The sequence below is a fragment of the Rhipicephalus microplus genome, chromosome 6 (assembly GCF_043290135.1).
Source record: "Rhipicephalus microplus isolate Deutch F79 chromosome 6, USDA_Rmic, whole genome shotgun sequence".
NCBI lineage: Eukaryota > Metazoa > Arthropoda > Arachnida > Ixodida > Ixodidae > Rhipicephalus > Rhipicephalus microplus.
The window spans coordinates 172,976,200-172,995,934 of record NC_134705.1 but is presented as its reverse complement, the minus strand read 5'-3'; the positions used below and the strand labels follow the sequence as shown (position 1 = coordinate 172,995,934).

Genomic DNA, 19,735 nt, shown 5'->3' with positions numbered 1-19,735 from the left:
ATTCATTGTCAGAGGTGTTGATTGTGCTTTTGCTTAAAAATGTAAGTCATTGAAAAGTGGTCTTTGATTTTGCGAGGCAAGAATTGATTGTTGCTTTTTCATTGTTTTCTACACAGTCATACATATTGTCCTTTAAGACATATTCTTTTGTTGTTTCATAATAATGTTGAAGGACTATGAAGTATTCGCTCTGTTGTACTTTACATCGTATAGTTATGCATACATTCTTGTATACTGTTTTATTTACGGCATACTTATCTATCTAAATTTATGTCGACATATCTTAAAAAATTCAAGATCATTGCAAAAAAAACTGTGGAGGGCAGTGGATTATGTTCTGTGTGTTTTCTTAGTAACAGTGTGTTTCACTAACTTGGTCTTTTAGTAATCAGTTACCTGTATGTTGAGCGAATCTGAATATTTGGTCAGCCAGCTCTATCTTGTGCGATAATGCTATAAAGCCGTTTTCAGTGAAAAATCATTGTCAGTTAACATTAGTACCATCTCATTTCTATGATGTTTCATCATTACGGCACTGAAGGTAAAATGTGAAAGCAATGGTGCGCATAGATTTTTGTATGTCTAAACATACTGTAGGTAGTTCTAAACTTGAGTCAACTTTTCCCATAGCTTTATGATGCATAATCAAGCAGTGCTGTTGCCCTGTAAAACCTAGAATTGGATTTTACTTTCTGTTCATATGAAAATCACTATCTAATTAGGGTGACACTTTTTTTTTCAGCTTCATCGTCTCTCATCTATCCAGCAACTGTGCATTCTGAGGATGCATGGGGAGGACTCAGTCACCATTGTGACTTGTGTAGCTATGAGACCGAATATCCATCTCACCTGAAACAACACATCAAGATCCACACAGACAAGCCACCGTTTCAATGCCACTTATGCCCACAGACTTTCATACTAGGCTGTGCATTCGATGTTCACCTGCGCACCCACACAGACGAGCGGCCGTTTAAATGCCTTTCATGCTCTCAAAGCTTCACAGAGACATCCGCATTATGCGAGCATGTGCGCCTTCACAAGGAGAATTATCGTTTTCAGTGCCCTTCGTGCTCCCGAATCTTTGCAGCAATGTACTCATTAAGGAATCACCTGCGCACTCATACAGGCGAGCGTCCATATAAATGTACTTTGTGTCCACAAAGCTTTGCATTGAAGTCTACATTCAATGTTCACCTGCGCACCCATACGGGCGAGCGTCCGTTCAAGTGTCCTTCGTGTCCACGAAGCTTTGCGGCAAATGCCACATTGAGGGATCACCTGCGTACTCATTCGGGCGAGCGTCCGTTTAAGTGTCCTTCATGTCCACAAAGCTTTGCATTGAGGTCCACATTGAAGGGTCACCTGCGCACCCATACGGGCGAGCGTCCATTTAAGTGTCCTTCCTGTCCAAAAAGCTTCACGTTAAAGGGCATAATGACAGAACACCTGCGCACTCACACAGGCGAGCGCCCGTTTAAATGCCCTTCATGCTCTCAGAGATTCGCCGGCAGGACCTCTTTAAGAAATCACCTCAAAGTGCACATCCCCTCAGACGAGAGGCCATTTAAATGCACCTTGTGCACCCAGGCCTTTAAGCAGGGACAACTTCTCAAAAGACACATGAATCTGCATGAACCGAAGTAACCATTTACATATACGTTCTAGTGTCAGAATTTTTGTTTTGAACAGATATTGTCATGGTAAGAAAATGAGTTCAAGTAACAGTGCAGCAAACAGCAGAACAGCTTTTATCGAGCAGCATAAGTTCGTCGTTGTCTTTCTCCAGCCCAAAATCTTTCGGCACACACAAGTAATGATGACACTAGCCGCGCAATGGCCAGAAACTCACTACATGCCCGTGCCACTACTCCCCCTCTCCAAAAGCATCCACTCGATGCTTTCATATATTTGAAAGCAAGAGCAAGTCTTCAGCGTGAGTAATATGGCTTTATCCTGGTCACGTGGACAATGTCCGGCTGTGCACCACGATAAAAGAAGCACACACTAAGCTTTCTGATAACTTCGTAGCTGACACCGCTGAGGCACTGAAGAACGCGTTAAGGGCCAAAATAACGACGCAAGAGTTTCTCAGAGCGTCCGCGTTGGCGTACAGTACTCCAGAGCCATACTTTTTCTCCTGGGTGGTAGGTGATTTCTCTGTGGCAAAGGTGTTACCTGTCAGCATTGTATTTTTGCTGAGAGCGAATGCGCAAGCGAGCTAGTTGTCGAGCTTCTTCGGCACGCTGCGCATAGTGGTCAGCATTTTCGGTGGTAGTCATAGAGGTGTCACGTAAAAGCATGGCGCCTAACATCGTAGTAAGTTCGCGGCCGTGAAGCAGGCGGAAAGGTGTAAATCCTGTAGTTTTGCTCAGCGGTGTGATATTCGAAAGTTACAAAAGGGATGACGCTGTCCCTGTTCCTTTGGTCCACTTTAACATACATGGAAATCATGTCTTTGATGGTCTTATTGGGGCATTCTGTTAAGCCGTTAGCTTGCGGATGGCAAGCGTTCGTCCAGCAATGTAAATTGCCGCTGAGTGTCATTACTTCTTCCAGCAGTCGGGCGGTGAAGGGCTGTGCCTCTGTTTTTTAGAACCACGGCCGGTGCACCATGGCAAAGGAAGACAGCATGAATGAAGAAGTTCACGACATCGCTTGCCGTACCCCGTTGGAGTGCTCGTGTTTCACAGTAATGGGTTAATTAGTTCGTCACAATTATTCAGCGATTACCAGCTGAAGATTTCGGAAGTGGACCTGGCAAATCCATGCCAACTTGTTGAAACGGAGCTCGAGGTGGCTCCTTAGGGTGTAAAAGACCAGAAGGTCTCATGGGCAGAGTCTTGCGACGCTGGCAGTCTCGGCAGGTTTTGACGTAGTGCTTGACGGTATAAGACAGTTTGAGCCAGTAATACTTGTGGTGGATATGAGCTAGGGTGCGCGTGAACCCTAAATGCCCGGAAGATGGTTCGTCATGGCACGCCTTGAGGATGTCGTCTCGCATCACATATGGTACAACCAGTAGAATGGCTCGAGCGTTGGGATCAATGCTTCGCTTTTACAAGGTGTTGTCACGAAGAAAAAATAATTAAATAGTGCACCTGAATGTTCTTGGTGGCTGTTCAAGCTTGTTCTCGAGATATTCGATGATTGGGCAAAGTTCTGTGTCATCACGCTGTTTCTGAACCAAGTCGGAGGCTGTGACGGCCATGCGGAAAGTTTCATTGTCAGGTCGATCAAGGGCAATCGACTCGACTGGGGCACGTGGTAGGCAATCAGCATCGATGTACTTGTGTCCTGACTTGTAAATTACCGTAACGTCAAATTCTTGTAGGCGGAGACTCAATCGTGCGTGGCGGCCTGAGGGGTCTTTGAGGCCTGCAAGCCAACACAAAAAATGGTGGTCGGTGACCACTTTGAACAGTCGCCCATACAAATACAGTCGGAACTTGGCTATGGCCCACACGACAGTGAGGCATTCCTTTTCTGTGTTGGAATAGTTCCCTTCAGCCGATGGCAACATACGACTAGCGTTGGCAGTCACTCGCTCGATGCCTTCACGGCTCCAAGGCCAACATTACTTGCATCTGTATGCACCTCAGTGTCGGCATTTTCGTCAAAATGACCTAAGATTTGAAGAGTCTTGAGGCGTCGTCGAAGCTCACAAAAAGCTTTGTGTTGTTTTGGGGCCCACACAAAAGCAACGTTGTCTCTCGTGAGTTGGTGTAAGGGTTCTGCTATTTCTATAAGTTCATAACGAAGTGACGATAGTACGCACAAGGGCCCAGAAAACGGCGTACGTCGTGTTTGTTCGTTGGAGTTGGGAAGGCAGCTACAGCCAGTGTTTTCTCGGAATCGGGGCGAATTCCGTCACTGTTGACGACATGGCCGAGAAACTTGAGCTCCTCGTTGCCGAAGTAGCATTTTTCAGGCTTGAGTGACAGGCAAGCTGTTCAGAGTGCCTCAAGCACTGCACGAAAATGCTAAAGGTGCTGCTCGAAAATCGCTGAAAAAAACGACGTCATCTAAATAGACAAGACACGATTGCCTCTTGAGATCAGACAAAACCGTGTCCATCATTTGTTGAAATGTCGCGGGAGCAAAGCGCACTCCAAAATGAAGCATCTTGAGTTCGAAGAGCCCATCAGGAGTAATGAATGCGGTCTTTTCCTCGTCGCGCTCATTGAACTCAATTTGCCAATAACCACTGCTAGATCCATGGATGAAAAATATCGGGTGATTCGAAGTCGGTCGAGTGAGTTATCGATGCGAGGAAGCCGATAAACGTCTTTCTGTCACGATGTTCAGTTTGCGATAATCAACATGGAAACGGAAAGTGCTGTTTTTCTTTTTCACCAACTGAACCGGTAATGCCCATGGGCTTGTAGATGAGTGAATGATGTCGTCAGCTTGCATTTGGTGCACTTGGTCGTGAATGGCATTTTGTTCTCTGCGAAAAATATGACAAGCATGTTGTCAAATAGGCCTTTCGTTGGGCCTATTCGACAACATGCTTGTCGTGCATGTTGTCGAACTGGCCCAAGTAACAACAGTGCAGCAAACAGCGGAACAGCTTCGATCGAGCAGCGTGAGTTCTTCGTCGTCTTTCTCCAGCCCAAAATCTTTCGGCACACACAAGTAATGATGATACTAGTCACGCAAGAGCCAGAAACTTGCTACATGCCCGTGCCAATGTGACCAATTGTTCTGGAGCACTGAGAGAGGGCTGAGTTACATAGGACAATATTTATTGAAGTCGTGGTTCGAGCAGTGATGGCAAGGCTACATTATTGTCACTGTAACATGATTATGTATGCAGTACTAAGGTGGGGACAAATAGCTCTAGATGTGGGACGGTGATAGAGTGACAGACAGCAGTGCCCTGTTGTCCTGCTATCATCAGCCCGGGTCTAGCGCTGTTTGTTTCTGTCTTAAATTCCAATCAGCCCAGTTAGGTGCACTGCTGATGTATAAGTAAAATGTAATCAGAACATTTCACTCCTTTTAAGTGCTTGTTTACACTGTTCTTTGCTGGCCAGCTTTAACACAAGGCTTTAAGGAATCGTCGGGATTAACCCAGTGATATGCCCGAGCAAAGCACTATTAAGCTTAGCTTTCTAACTGTTTGAAGTGCTCGGGTGTAATTTTTTTTTTTTTTAGTAAGAGCACATTGTACCAGTTGTTCTGAAACACTGTGAATTTGCTGAGTTATCTAGGGTACTAATAAGTGCGAATTATTCTGAGGACACTGTACACATTATCTCGTAACTCATGTAGCAATTCACATAAAGCGCAAGCACAATAAGATGCTTTGACACCCCACACTCGGCCCTCAAAAAATAGCACTCAAGAAAGCATGCCGCCATTACCGACTTGAAGAGTTGTGGGGAAGGGGGCAGAAATCAAGTGGAGTCCACCATATGAATGTTGAAAAGCTATTAGTGCGGCGATGCCATCTGTTTGCTCAGCTCTGTTATAATTTTTCATCGTGTCTGAATTGAGAGAGCTAGTGTTTGCATTCGTCATGTGCAGTTCGTGTTTGCTTGTGCACATGTGACGCTGCTTGATAATTTAACCAGTATGGGAACATCTACTGCTATGTATTCTGCCGCTAAAACTACACGCCTCGCATTGTATGAAGTGTAGTGAAGAAGATGAGTGCTACTCAGAAAGGCAGGGGATATGACTCAGTCGGTGAAGAAGACGACGTTTGATTGGCTGGGGACTCGGGCTAGTTTCGCCATTACCGCTTGACGTGTCGTGACCGCTCTCCTGTTTTATAAATGAGTGCCACTCTAAAACGCCTCATTATAATTGGTGGAGGTGCTGGGTAACGCCTAATCCTGGAATTGCGAAACTGTACGTTGCCTCCAGTTGCTACGATGTCCACGAACGACGATCAGCAGGCGGCCGCCTCGGCTCCAACTACTGCAGCTCCTGTCTGTCTCGGCTCCTTTCGGCAACGCGATCCGCCTACCTTCAGTGGAACCGATGACAAAGACGTGGAAGACTGGCTTGACGAATACGACCGGGTGAGCAAGCACAACAAGTGGGACGATGCGCGCAAGCTTACTGTCGTCCAATTTTATTTGACCGACGTCGCCAGTCTGTGGTACCGTAATCACGAGAGAGACCTCCTCACCTGGTCGGCCTTCCGAACGGCGTTTGCGGACTTGTTTGGCCGTCCAGCGCTTCGCAAACTATGGGCCGAACAGCGCTTGCACACTAGGGCTCAGCAGAATGGTGAGAATTACACCAGTTATATCGAAGATGTGGTCGACCTTTGCCGGCGTGTCAATTCGGCCATGACAGAAGCCGAGAAGATCAAACACATCTTGAAAGGCGTGACTGACGACGCATTTCAGATGCTTGTCGCCAAAAGCCCGCAAACAGTAGCGGAAGTGATCCAACTTTGTCAGAGCTATGATGAGCTCTGGAAACAGCGTGACACCACTCGTCGTGCCAGCGCGCCATGTGCAACAATCTCCGCTTTAACGTCGGCTGGCACTGCTATAGACCACACCACTTTGCTTCTCGAGATCAAGCAATTTGTACGAGAGGAGGTCGCTCTCCTACTTTAGCGCCATCAATACAGCGAGTAGTCCAGGAGAAAGTGTCCGAGGCGCTACCAACAGCTCACGCACCACCGGTGGCTGCTCCATTGACCTGTGCCGAAGCACTGAACGGAACCCGACGTCCGCCTGTCACGAACGGCCACGTTTCTTTGTCGCGAACGCCTACGTCCACGCACCCCTTTGCCGTACCGACTGAGCCTATGTACCAGGCTGCCCGTCCTTTCTCCCGAAAACCACCTCCACGCTTTCAGAACCCTTGGCGCGCTCAAGACAACCGCCCCATATGCTTCGCCTGTGTAATTGCGGGTCACGTGGCACGATTTTGTCGACAGCACGAGTTTTTCCTGCGTGGCGACGTCAGGCCCAACAATTACGATTTCCCAGCACGATCGGAGCCTGCTGTATATGGCGACACTGCCACCATGGACACATTTTAACCTCGCCGGAACTTCAACAGACACCGGTTGCCTTCACCCCGACGCCGTTCCCTTTCCCCTATGCTACGTCGACCTCGCCCTGTCCCTGAGTAAAGCTAGGAGCCGCAGTTCCGGGGGCAAGAACTGCAGATCTTTCGAACTCCACAAGACCTTGTTTTTCACCGTCCAACATCGTTGCTGTCTCCGTTGAAGGTATACCTGTTTTTGCATTGGTCGATACTGGCGCCGCAGTGTGTGTAATGACTGAAAAACTTTGCCGTCGACTAAAAAAAGTCACAATGCCTCTTCACGACTTTGTTTTGAGCACTGCGAGCGAGCAACGAATTCGCCCTTTTGCTGCAAGCACAGCACGTGTCGTTATTGCTGACAATATTTATGTCGTCCAGTTTGTAGTGCTCCCGCAGTGTTCCCATGACATTATATTGGGCTGGGACTTTCTCTGCACTCATCATGCCGTCATCGACTGTGCTCGCGCCGAAGTGGAGTTCGCGCCGTTATGCGACGCTGCTTCACTCGACTCGCCCCTTTCACCTGCAAAAGTTTTCGTTGCCGCCGACACTTCGATACCCCCGTTCTCGTCCGCCCTAGTTCCGCTTTCCTGTTACGTCCCTAGTAGCTCAACTGTTCTTTTTACGCCTTCTGAAACCGCTGTTCGCCGCAAGTGCTTCCTGATTCCTTTCGCCGTTCTGAATGTTCACGATGGATCAATTGCAATTTATGTTTAAAATCCGTTTCCCTCGCCTTCCAAGTTACTGTGCGGAGAGTGCCTGGGCTTTGCCGATGACATTGATCCCTCGAGTGCACGTGTAGTTCCTGACCACTCGACTACGCTACCTATTGACGCTGTTGATTGTTGCGCGTCATCCTCTTCCCCATCATTCACCTACGCAATTTCGTGCTGCATCGACACCAACCTTACGGCTCAGCAGCGCACCGACATCATCGCCCTCCTCGAGCGCTTCCGCGCCAGCTTCGACCACCAGCAACTGACTTTGGGCCGTGCTTCCACAGTATCTCACGAAATCGACACTGGCCTTCACGCTCCTTTACGTCAGCGTCCGTATCGGGTATCGGCATCTGAGCGTCGCATAATCGCGGAACAAGTTGACGACATATTGAAGCGAGGTGTTATTGAGCCCTCTAACAGCCCGTGGGCCTCCCCAGTTGTTCTAGTCAAGAAAAAGTATGGCTCAATAAGATTCTGCGTCGACTACCGCCGGTTGAATAAGATCACGCGCAAAGATGTTTACTCGCTACCTCGCATAAACGATGCCCTTGACTGCTTACAAGGCGCGGAGTTCTTCTCGTCACTAGATCTGCGTTCAGGTTATTGGCAGGTTCCCATGGCTGAGGCTGATCGCCCCAAGACGGCTTTTGTTACACCTGATGGCTTATACGAATTTAACGTCATGCCATTCGGGCTCTGCAATGCGCCTGCCACTTTCGAGCGCATGATTGACAACATCCTCCGTGCCCTGAAATGGCAGACATGTCAGTGTTATTTAGACGATGTCGTGATATTTTCAAGCGACTTTTCAACGCATCTTCAGCGGCTCGAGACAGTGCTTACTTGCCTCGCCGCCGCCGGTCTACAGCTCAACTTGAAGAAGTGCTGCTTCGGCGCTCGAAAACTCCTAATTTTGGGCCGTGTTGTATCTAGAGATGGCATTCTTCCGGATCCGACGAAACTCCGTGCCGTTGCCGAACTTCCTAAGCCGAAGACCTTAAAAGAACTTCGCAGCTTCCTCGGCTTATGTTCTTATTTTCGTCGTTTTATTCGCAACTTCGCCTCCGTCATATCGCCCTTGACTGGCCTTCTTGCCGGCAACAACGACCTTTCTAAGAGTTGGTCGTCAGCTTGTGATGATGCGTTTGCCACACTCCGCCACCTTCTTACGTCACCTCCTATACTGCGACATTTTGATCCTCTTGCCCCGACGGAAATACACACGGATGCTAGCGGAGTTGGCCTCGGTGCTGTTCTCGCCCAGCGTAAACCTGGATTTGATGAGTACGTCGTCTCTTACGCCAGCCGTGCACTCACAAAAGCCGAAGCCAACTATTCAGTCACAGAAAAAGAGTGTCTAGCCATCATATGGGCCATAGGCAAGTTTCGACCCTATCTTTACGGGCGCCCATTCAGCGTGGTTACAGATCATCATGCATTATGTTGGCTCTCCTCATTAAAAGATCCCACCAGCCGGCTCGCCCGTTGGGCGCTTCGGCTACAATAGTACGACATCCACGTTGTTTACCGATCTGGCCGAAAACATTCCGACGCAGTTGCTTTGTCCCGATCACCTCTACGATGTATTGACAAGTCGCCGTCTTCGCCTGCCCCCGACGTGTCTGCACTTAGTGTCAGCGACATGCTACAGGAGCAACGAAAAGATCCTTGGATCGCTTCACTTATTAACTTGTTGAGTCGAACTCCCTCGCAAAATATCCCTAGAGGTATGCGCCGTCAAATACAGCACTTCATTATCAGAGATGGTTTGCTATACAGACGGAATTATCTCTCCGAAGGACGCCAATGGCTCCTAGTCATTCCCAGACGTCTCCGCTCAGACATATGCGCCTCCTTTCACGCCGATCCACAATGCGCCCATGCTGGAGTGTTAAAAACCTACACCCGCCTGTCCCACCGCTACTACTGGCGTGGAATGTATCGCTTCGTTCGTCGCTACGTACGTTCCTGTCTCGCTTGTCAATGCCGGATGAATCCCACTCCAAGTTCTCCAGCTCCACTACAACCCTTACCTTGTCCTGCTCGACCGTTTGACCGTGTTGGTATTGATCTGTATGGACCTCTTCCTATTACACCGGCTGGAAATCGCTGTGTAATCGTCGCTATCGATCACCTTACGCGCTACGCAGAAACTTCACCACTCTCTTCTGCGTCAGCCAGTGATGTCGGTCGTTTCATACTGCATCAGATCATTTTACGTCACGGTGCACCACGTGAACTCTTGAGTGACCGAGGGCGTGTGTTTTTGTCGGACGCTGTCGAATCGCTTCTCAAAGAATGCCAAGTCATTCATCGCACCACCACCGCGTATCATCCTCAAACTAAGGGCATTACAGAACGATTCAACCGTACATTAGGAGATATGCTGTCAATGTACGTCGCAACCGATCACACCAATTGGTACAGTATTCTCCCTTTTGTAACCTACGCGCATAATACTGCTGTCCAGACAACCACTGGTTTCTCTCCATATTTCCTCCTTTATGGTCGCGAGCCCTCTTGCACGCTAGACACCATCCTTCCTTACCACCCGGATGTTGCCGAGTCGACGACGATGTCACAGGCTGCTAAATACGCGGAAGAGTGTCGTCAGCTTGCCCGTTCCTTCACAGGTGCTGAACAGCAACGCCAAAAACACCACCGCGATAGCCCGACGCCTCCCGCTTCTTATGCATCAGATGACCTTGTCTGGCTTCGCATCCCTTCAACCAGCCCTGGTCTCTCAACGAAACTGATGTACAAGTATGACGGACCTTACCGTGTGGTTAAACAAGCTTCACCCGTCAATTACATTGTGGAGCCGCTTGAGCAGCCCCATGATCAACGACGCCGTGGACGTGAGACCGTCCACATAGACCGCCTAAAACCGTATTACGATCCCTCTATTGTCTCCTGCCCATGAGTCGCCAGGATGGCTCTTTTCCGGAGGGGAGGAAAATGTAGTGAAGAAGATGAGTGCTACTCAGAAAGGCAGGGGGTATGACTCAGTCGGTGAAGAAGACGACGTTTGGTTGGCTGGGGACTCAGGCTAGTTCCGCCATTACCGCTTGACGTGTCGTGACCGATCTCCTGTTTTATAAAAGAGTGCCACTCTAAAACGCCTCATTATAGAAGCATTAAAATTGGCTGCTATATGTATCAGCTCTGGCTGCACCTTTCAAGCAAATTATGACTTTTTGTTTGCTCCTCTGTTTTTAACTATAGGCTGGCTTCACTAGACGATTCAACACAAGCTAACAAGTCGGTCCATTGTTTCCATTGTATTAGGACTTAAGTGTTGCCACCTATGTTGAATGCTGCACGGTCTTTTCTTCGGATATTGAGACCACAGCTAGCCACAGTGTCTCTGATTGTGTAGTGTTACTTTGTACTGTTATTACATTTGAGAGCACTCACTCAATATCTTAGTTTTCTGAGGACTTGTGTATGTGTTAAGTCTATACCAGTGGTCTTCAGCACATTCAATGACTGCTGTCTGTCTGACATTCTCAGATATTAGATGTCTGAATTCGTGCTAGAAAAGCCCATTTTATATGCTTGTATGTGTAAGAATAACATGTTACATTTTTCACTTTTGGCTTATACTAGTACTTTTGCCATGTTTCGTAGTTGTAGAAATGTCTGCAGCTTTTTTTGCCTATTATTAATAATATTTGGATTTTTAATATTATCGCTGTATTTAAGCATTCAGCAAATTATCTATTTGTTGAATCCATTAGGCAGTTAACTATTTGTCACTTTGTGTAAATATGTTTTATTGTGTTTAATAAATTACAGTTTTGTGATTATATTTTTGTCGTATTTTAATGATGATGTCAAATATATCATAAATAAGTGCTTTTTTTTTTTGCTCAATATCGCTATCTAGGATTGGAGATGGTATTGATAAACTTATCTTTCTTTCCATTGAATGCACCTGTAGTCGGATTTCAATTCATCTAAAGTCTTGCATAATTGAGAATAATAAACATTAGGCCCTCTATTTTTCATTAGGACGATGAGGGAAGCTGGGAGAAGAAGCCGAGGAGCAGCTTGATTAGCTTCAGACCTCTGGGAGTACATTTTGGCAATTACAGTTAAACCCGTTTATAAGAGGCATGATCTGGGTTGCGATAATTGTCTTTTATGAAAATGTCTTTTGTAAGCAGGAGACCTTGTATGCACTTTCATATCCCCAGTATTTTACTGTAGGCATACTGGTGTCTCGTATACCCATTTGTCGCTTACATCAGTGTCTCCTATTAAGGGGTTTGACTGTATACAGCAAAGTCACAGCTTTCTTAACAGGGTAAACACCAAGTGAGAAGAAAAATTAAAGAATTGAGTAGCACAATGAGCAGCAACAATGGTAAGCAATTTCACTGGTAATAAGTATAAATGAGACCACATTTCAACAACTTATAATGCGAAATAATTGCTTTGTTTCGGAGGATTGGAGATTAGCCAGAAATAGATTACAATAAATGCCATTCTTTCCCCATAAAATAAACTCCTGAAATTACTCTGCAAATTTCAACAATAACTCCACAATATGGAAGCCCTAATCTTGACAGATCTAAACAATTGAGAGCAGCTATCTTGATTACTTTGATACAAAGCTGTTTACAAGAGGTTAAGGTATGCTAATCTCACAAAAACTTGATAAATCAATTAAAAAATAAAGACAGGTTGCTCTTGCAAAAACGAAATAGAAGGATGATATAATGATTTTTGTACACAAAGCACCTGTAGAGAGCACAAACGTAAAAGGTCCGGAATGAGTTCTTTAAGCAACATGAACACCCATGCATAGAATTTAGATTAGTGTGCCGAATCGTCTTTAAGTGTTTGGTTTTACCACCACCTGCCGGACATTAAGTGCATTCCTTAGCTTGCATTTGTTTATTTGTGACTCACGTGGTCGTTTGCGTGGTGGTTGTTTTGTCGATCAGCGGAATTGGAGTTTGCACTTTGTAAGATACGAAAGAAGTGCTTCGAAAACCTTTCAAATGGCATCAGCCTTCAGCGTTGGCTTTTTGCATTTCAGTGACATGGATTCTCGATTGATTTTCATATGCAGTGAAGTTGTCCAAGGGGTTGAAATCGTTCGCTCCCACTCGTGTGCTTTGACTCAACGTTAAAATTGCCACTTCAAAGCGATGTTACCACTTGTTTTCACTTCTCGCATTGCCGCTTGTCACTTGGTAAAGAGATAACTTTTTGGTCCCCTTATAGCTGGATCACCCCATGTTAGGCGTCCCCGTCTCGAGACGTTTCGGCTAACATAAAAACATCATATCCAGCAGCTTGTCTCACACTGCACGGGCATTTTAATGCTTGAACAGTGCAGAGGATCGCCTTTTTGGCACTGCGGCACCACATTGCAGTGTTTTAGAGCAGCATGCGAAGCTCATTCATAGCGTTACGATGCAGTTCTGTGACTATCAGAAGTACTGAATGACTCTGGTGTTAGTAAAAATAAACGACTAGACACATGTGTGCCCAGCAGTAGCTTAGCAGCCAGAAGAGCCACATCTTGCCATAATGTCATATCTGAAAATGCCATACCTTTCCATAATGTACATTTCTAAAGTTTTGAATCAACTTGACCCCGGACCATTTTGTGTGCAGAAGATACTAAGACCTTAGGCATCTGCCTCAGTTGCGCAGAAAGCAACTAAATCACTGCTACTTTACCTAAAGTTAACAAACCTGAGCGACCGCCTGTAGACTGTGTGTGCTCCCCGAGTGTGCTCGTGATTGTGTGTACCTTCTCATCTCTCTGCAACCTCTTTTCTCCCCTTTATCCCTTCCCCAGTGCAGAGTAGCAAACCGGATGTGCGTCTGGTTAACCTCCCTGCCTTTCCTTGCATCCTTATCTCTCTCTCTCTCTCAAAGGAATCCTTGGTGTTGCTGATGCTGATGACCTCTGATGGATGGCGCTTACCCACAAAGGGGGATGGACCAAGAACCGGGCGGCAGGATACTTAAATGAAACTAAAATGAAAATGAAGCCAATCTGAAAAAGTAGCTTAAAATAATACTACCAAAAAACAAAAATGTTCTGATAGTGTTCTGATGAGTTGTATAGCATTCTCAACTACAGTCGAACCCCGCTACAACAAAACTGACGGGGCGCGAAAAAAAAAATTTGTTGAAGCGAGAATTTCGTTGTAGTGAAATCGAAAAAAAAAAATATAGCTGATCTGAGCTACCAAACAATGGAACGTTTATTCTCAAAATTCAAAAAAACGTCCGCTGCTTCCTATTCTTTCCCAGCAGCGTCACGACGTGATTTTCACCCATGCGTAGCGAGGCCGTAGTGAAAAGTACGCTGAAACAACGCCTAAAACCGCTTTCGTGAACGAACCAAACAGTTGCATTAACACCTTAACACCAGCAGCTGTCCACTGTCAAAAGTATCTGAGAACGCCGAGATGGGAGGCAGGGTATCATGGAGCGCCGACTTTTGCATTATTCTATACCATTCTTATCATCCATCACTCGCGGCTAGCTGATTTTGTTGATAATTCGGACGAACAGCCACTTTCATTAGATACCATACTGGCCAAGCGCGAATAAAATGATAAGCATTGGAATCGGGAAAAGGCGTCGCGCGCGTTCGCACCCAGCAGCTGTGTGAAGGAAACCATGAACTGAGCGAATGGTGTTCTCAGTTCTGTGACTGAGCCACGCCACGGAACACCTACCAGTACGGAGGAAGGAAAGGTAGAGCCACAGAACACCTATGACTGAGTAGAGTGCCTAGAATATTCTAGGCACTCTAGACTGAGCTTCAGATTCGGTCACGGTGGCTACGGTATAGCAAGCCAGGGGCAAAACAAAAATAAGGCAGTCTCATTGCCATCGCTATCGAGCGATGGCGGTGCCCATGTTTGTTAAATAGCAACGGTATAGCAGCGATTTCTGATGGCGCCAACGCGTGTTTTAGACTTCGTTGACGCATTTTTAGGTTCTGAAGATGCATTGAAATGTTAAGGATTGGATTTACTGAGTAGAAATAAGTATCTGAGCTTGGAAATGCATTGTAAAATTTTGTTGAAGTGAGGCTATTGAAGAAAAATTGTTCGTTGTGGCGACAATGTTCATGCATTAACTTCTATGGACCGCTGACGGGGGAATCGTGAAGTTTTTGTTGTAGCTGAAATTTTGTTGAAGCAGCGTTTGTTGTAGCGGAGTTTGACTGTACACGACTCAACAATGATTGCAGTGCCAAAGGCATGGAACCAAACATGTCTGCTTAACATTCATAAAGCTGGATTTCAAGTGCACTGTGTTAAAACGGTTTTCGTGGCTTTTTTACTCATGCTAACGCAATGTTAGTAGATTTTTGAGTAATGCGTAATCGAATTTGCAACTATGTTGTCTCTTAGGCCACGTACAAGCATCACACTTGTTCTCTGCTTAGTGATCTCGTTTTAACACATTCTATATTTTCCATCACAGGACCTTGAGAGCTCATCATCGACCTGACGAATGTCCACTTTAGGACAAAGGCCTGTCCCATGTTCAGCCAGTCCACTCGGTCCTTTGCTTGCTGCTGACACTTTATACCCGCAAACTTCCTAATCTCATCTGCCCACCTGAATTTCTGTCTCTCCCTAACCCGCTTGACGTTTCTGGGAATCCAGTCAGTTATCCTTAATAACCAGTGGTTATCCTGCCTTGAGAGCTAATGCAAGATAATTCATTCTTATCAAGGTAGGATGTATCAAATTTAGATGGCTCCATGATTGATGCAGCACATGCTCTGAAAATAACTTACCACCATGACAATGTAGATTACTAATGATCAAATAGCTGGCTCAGAACACAAATACAGTTTAAAGTTGCATTTTGTATTAGAAGAATAAGTGTGGACATGTTATATTGCCTGTGATCTTGTTTCCTGGTGGTAATGTCTTGTTGCCACGTTTCTCTCTCTAGGTGCAAGTCATGAAATACCAACGGACTCAGACGTTCCCGTTCATCGGAAGAATGTTATATCATGAACTCCATGCTGTTTACCTTTCGTGGAATGTGTTATGTTACTTTTTGTGTATGACTGTATTCTGTAACTTTATTGAATATTCGTTACTGACCCTTTCAATGGTTTCCCAATAGTTCATCGTTTTCTGTGTTGCTGACGTATCTGTTTTCTGCAGTTTCTAGAGTGCACTTTTCGGAGTTTTTTAATGTAACGCTGTCATTCTAAGACGATGAAATTTACTGCACATAAAAGTACATGCATTGCAAGAGGTGTTGCATGCACTCTTGCTTAAAAGAACGTGAGTCGTTGATAAGTGGTTCTTGATTTTGTGAGGCAAGAATTGATTGTTGCTTTTTCATTGTTTTTCACATAGTCATACATATTGTTCTTGAAGACATATTCTTTTGTTGTTTCAATAATAATGTTGAAGAACTATGAAGTACTAATGCTGTTTTACATTACATCGTTTAGTTGCGCATACATTTTTGTATACTGTTTTCCTTGCGACATGCTTATCTATCTAAATTTATGTGAGTAGATCTGCAGAAAAACTGTGGAGGGCAATAGATTATGTTTTGTGTTTTTTTAGCAACAGTGTGTTTCACTAACTTGATCCTTTTGTAATCACTTACATGTATGTTGAGCAAATCTAGATATTTGGTCAGCCAGCTCCATCTTGTCTAATATTGCTGTAAAGCCGTTTTCAGTGAAAAATTAATGTACCTTATCAATTTTGTGATGTTTGATAATTACAGCACTGAAGTTAATATGTGAAAGCAATTGTTTGCATGGATTTTTGTATGTCTATATGTACTTTAGGTAGTTCTAAATTTACTCAACTTTCCACATAACTTTATGATTCATAATCAAGCAGTTCTGTTGTCCTGTAAAACCCAAAATTGGATTTTACCTTCTATTAATCACTATTTAATTAAGCCGTCTTTTTTTTTGTTTTCAGCTTCATCGTCTGTCATCTATCCAGTGACAGTAGATTCCGAGGATGCACGTGGAGAACTCCGTCACCATTGTGACTTGTGTAGCTATGAGACCGAATATCCATCTCACCTAAAACAACACATCAAGATCCACACAGACAAGCCACCATTTCAATGCCACTTATGCCCACAGACTTTCAGATTAGGCGGTGCATTGGATGCTCACATGCGCACCCACACAGACGAGCGGCCGTTTAAATGCCTTTCATGCTCTCAAAGCTTCACAGAGACATCCGCATTATGCGAGCATGTGTACCTCCATGAGGGGGAGAATCTTTTTCAGTGTCCTTCGTGCTCCCGAATCTTTGCACAAATGTCCTCATTCAAGAATCACCTGCGTACTCATACAGGTGAGCGTCCATTTAAATGTCCTTCGTGTCCACGAAGCTTTGCATTGAAGGCCGCATTCGAGGGTCACTTGCGCACCCATACGGGCGAGCGTCCATTTAAGTGTCCTTCGTGTCCACGAAGCTTTTCATTGAGATTCTCATTTAAGACTCACCTGCGTACCCATTCGAACGAGCGTTCATTTAAGTGTCCTTTCTGTCCACGAAACTTCAATTTAAGGTGCATTTTCAGAGACCATGTGCGCACTCACGCAGGCGAGCGTCCATATAAATGCTCTTCGTGCTCTCAGAGCTTCGCCACAACGTCTTCATTGAAAAGCCACATGGTCATCCATTCAAGCAAGCGGCCCTATAAGTGCCCCCTGTGCCCGCAGACCTACACTTCACAAGGCAGATTGAATGCTCACCTGCGCATGCACTAGGAATAGCGGCCGCATGTCCTCGAAACTTCACAGAAAGGTGCAACCTGAATCTACACGTGCGCACTCACTCAGACGAAAGGCCATTTAGATGTACTTTGTGCTCCCAGGCTTTTAAGCAGAGACCACTTCTCAAAAGACACATGAATTTGCATGAGCCAAAGTGACCATTTACATGTATGCTCTAGTGTCGGAGGTTTTTTTTAACACATATGACCAATCGTTCCGGAGCATTGTGAGAGTGTAGAGCTACATGTGACAATAGTGATTGAAGTCGTGGTTCGAGCAGTGATAGCAAGGCTACATAATTGTCACTGTAACATGATTATGTATGCAGTACTAAGGTGAGGACAAAAAGCTGTAGACGTGGGACGATGATAGAACGACAGATAGCAGTGCTGTGTGTCCTGCTATTATCATCCCATGTCTAGTGCTGTTTGTGTCTGTCTTTAGTAGATTGGCCATTCAGCCCAGTTTGGCACACTGCTTATGTATGCAGTAAAATGTAAGCAGAACATTTCACTCCTTTGAAGTGCTTGTTTTTAGTGTTATTCGTTGGCCAGCTGAATATTCAGTACGGTATAGGTTGAGTAAAAAAAATGTGTATCCATAGTCATGAGTAACCCCCCCTCTACGTTGTCTATTCAGACTCCTTTTTGCAAGCCACTCACTCGAACACTGATGGGTACATATAGCACTATTATAAAAGTAGGCCATTGAATGTGTAAGTTTACATTTCGTAATAATCTTAATCCTAACATTGATGCGTCATGCTTCATGGCAATCCGAATAACTGGGAAGAACATTATCGCAGTTGCAGTTTTTGGGACACTACTTATTAATGTTCGTCATTGGAGTTGCAGTCTATGTAATGTCCAAGTGCGATATGATGCTTTTGTGCCACTCATGTGGTGTGCAGCGTACCACAATGAAAAAATTTCAAGACAGTTTGCGGTCATCATTTTCCTGAGTGGTGGGGAGTAGGAAATTGAGGTGGGCGCACCGTAGGAATGTAGGAAAGGGGTTGAGGGTTAGTGCACATTACTTTATGGCGATTTCTCTCCACAACAACATCGAGTGTTTGTCTATAAAACGAAGTGTTTGGGTCTGGTGAATATACGTTAGTTCAATCTGTACATATTGTTGCGAATGTATTTACTACTTTAGAGTAGAAAAGTACTCCAGCAGTCAAGATGGCAGCCGTTGTGTATCTTCGAACAGCCCAAAAACGTCGTCGTCTTCTTCTTCGCACCGCCCGCATAGCTGCATAGCCGCGAACCCGCAACATCGACCTCCGGCGGCGAAAAGCGCCGACCCGGCGCTTGTTAGCAGGTGTTGGACGAGATGTACGGCTTGAGGCGAGCGACGTGGACGATGTCGGAAGATGTGGAAGGTATCGAAGGGTTTAGAGGTGCTATTTCATAGGTAACATCAGTTACCTGCCGTAGCACACGATAAGGTCCGGAATACTTGGGTAGAAGCTTTTCAGCCAGACCAACATGTCGCGACGGAGTCCACAGAAGAACGAGGTCACCTGGACTAAAGTGGACGTCCCGATGGTGGCTGTCATAGCTACGTTTCTGACGGAGCTGCGAGTCCGAAAGGCGCTGGTGGGCAATCTGACGGGCTTTCTCCGCGGTGCTAATAGCGCGGCGAGCATATGCTGTGGACAGGTCGGCAGGGTTGGGTACAAGCGTGTCGAACGGCAACGTCGGGTCTCTTCCATACAAAAGGTAAAAGGGAGAATATCCAGCAGTGTCGTGGCGTGAGCTATTGTAAGCGAAAGTGACAAAGGGTAGCGCAATGTCCCAGTCACGATGATCCGTCGACACGTACATGGCGAGCATGTCAGTAAGTGTGCGATTCAGACGTTCTGTGAGGCCGTTTGTTTGAGGATGGTAGGCCGTCGTAAGCTTGTGCTTGGTTGCACAAGAACGAAGTAGATCGTCAATTACCTTAGATAAAAAGTAGCGACCGCGATCGGTGACCAGTTGACGAGGAGCACCATGATGTAAGATGACGTCTTGAATCAAAAAGTCGGCGACATCTGTAGCGCAGCTGCTTGGAAGAGGTCTCGTAATTGCGAAACGGGTCGAGTAATCTATGGCGACGGCGACCCACCTGTTACCGTCGGTAGAAAGAGGGAAAGGGCCCAGCAGGTCGAGGCCGACACGATAGAAAGGCTCGGCAGGTACGTCGATCGGTTGAAGGAGCCCGGCGGGGTGTACCGCTGGCCTTTTGCGGC

General features: G+C 45.9%; 1 protein-coding gene across 1 annotated transcript in view; it reads left to right on the top strand.

Moving 5' to 3' along the window:
• LOC119167143 (uncharacterized) overlaps positions 1 to 11,548 on the top strand; it is a 30,614-nt gene extending 19,066 nt beyond the window's left edge. Inside the window, exon 4 of the mRNA XM_075867916.1 lies at positions 677 to 11,548. Coding sequence (XP_075724031.1) covers positions 677 to 1,647 — 971 coding nt within the window. The 3' untranslated portion in view covers positions 1,648 to 11,548. The remainder of the gene's footprint in view (positions 1 to 676) is intronic.
• The last annotated feature ends 8,187 nt before the right edge of the window (positions 11,549 to 19,735 follow it).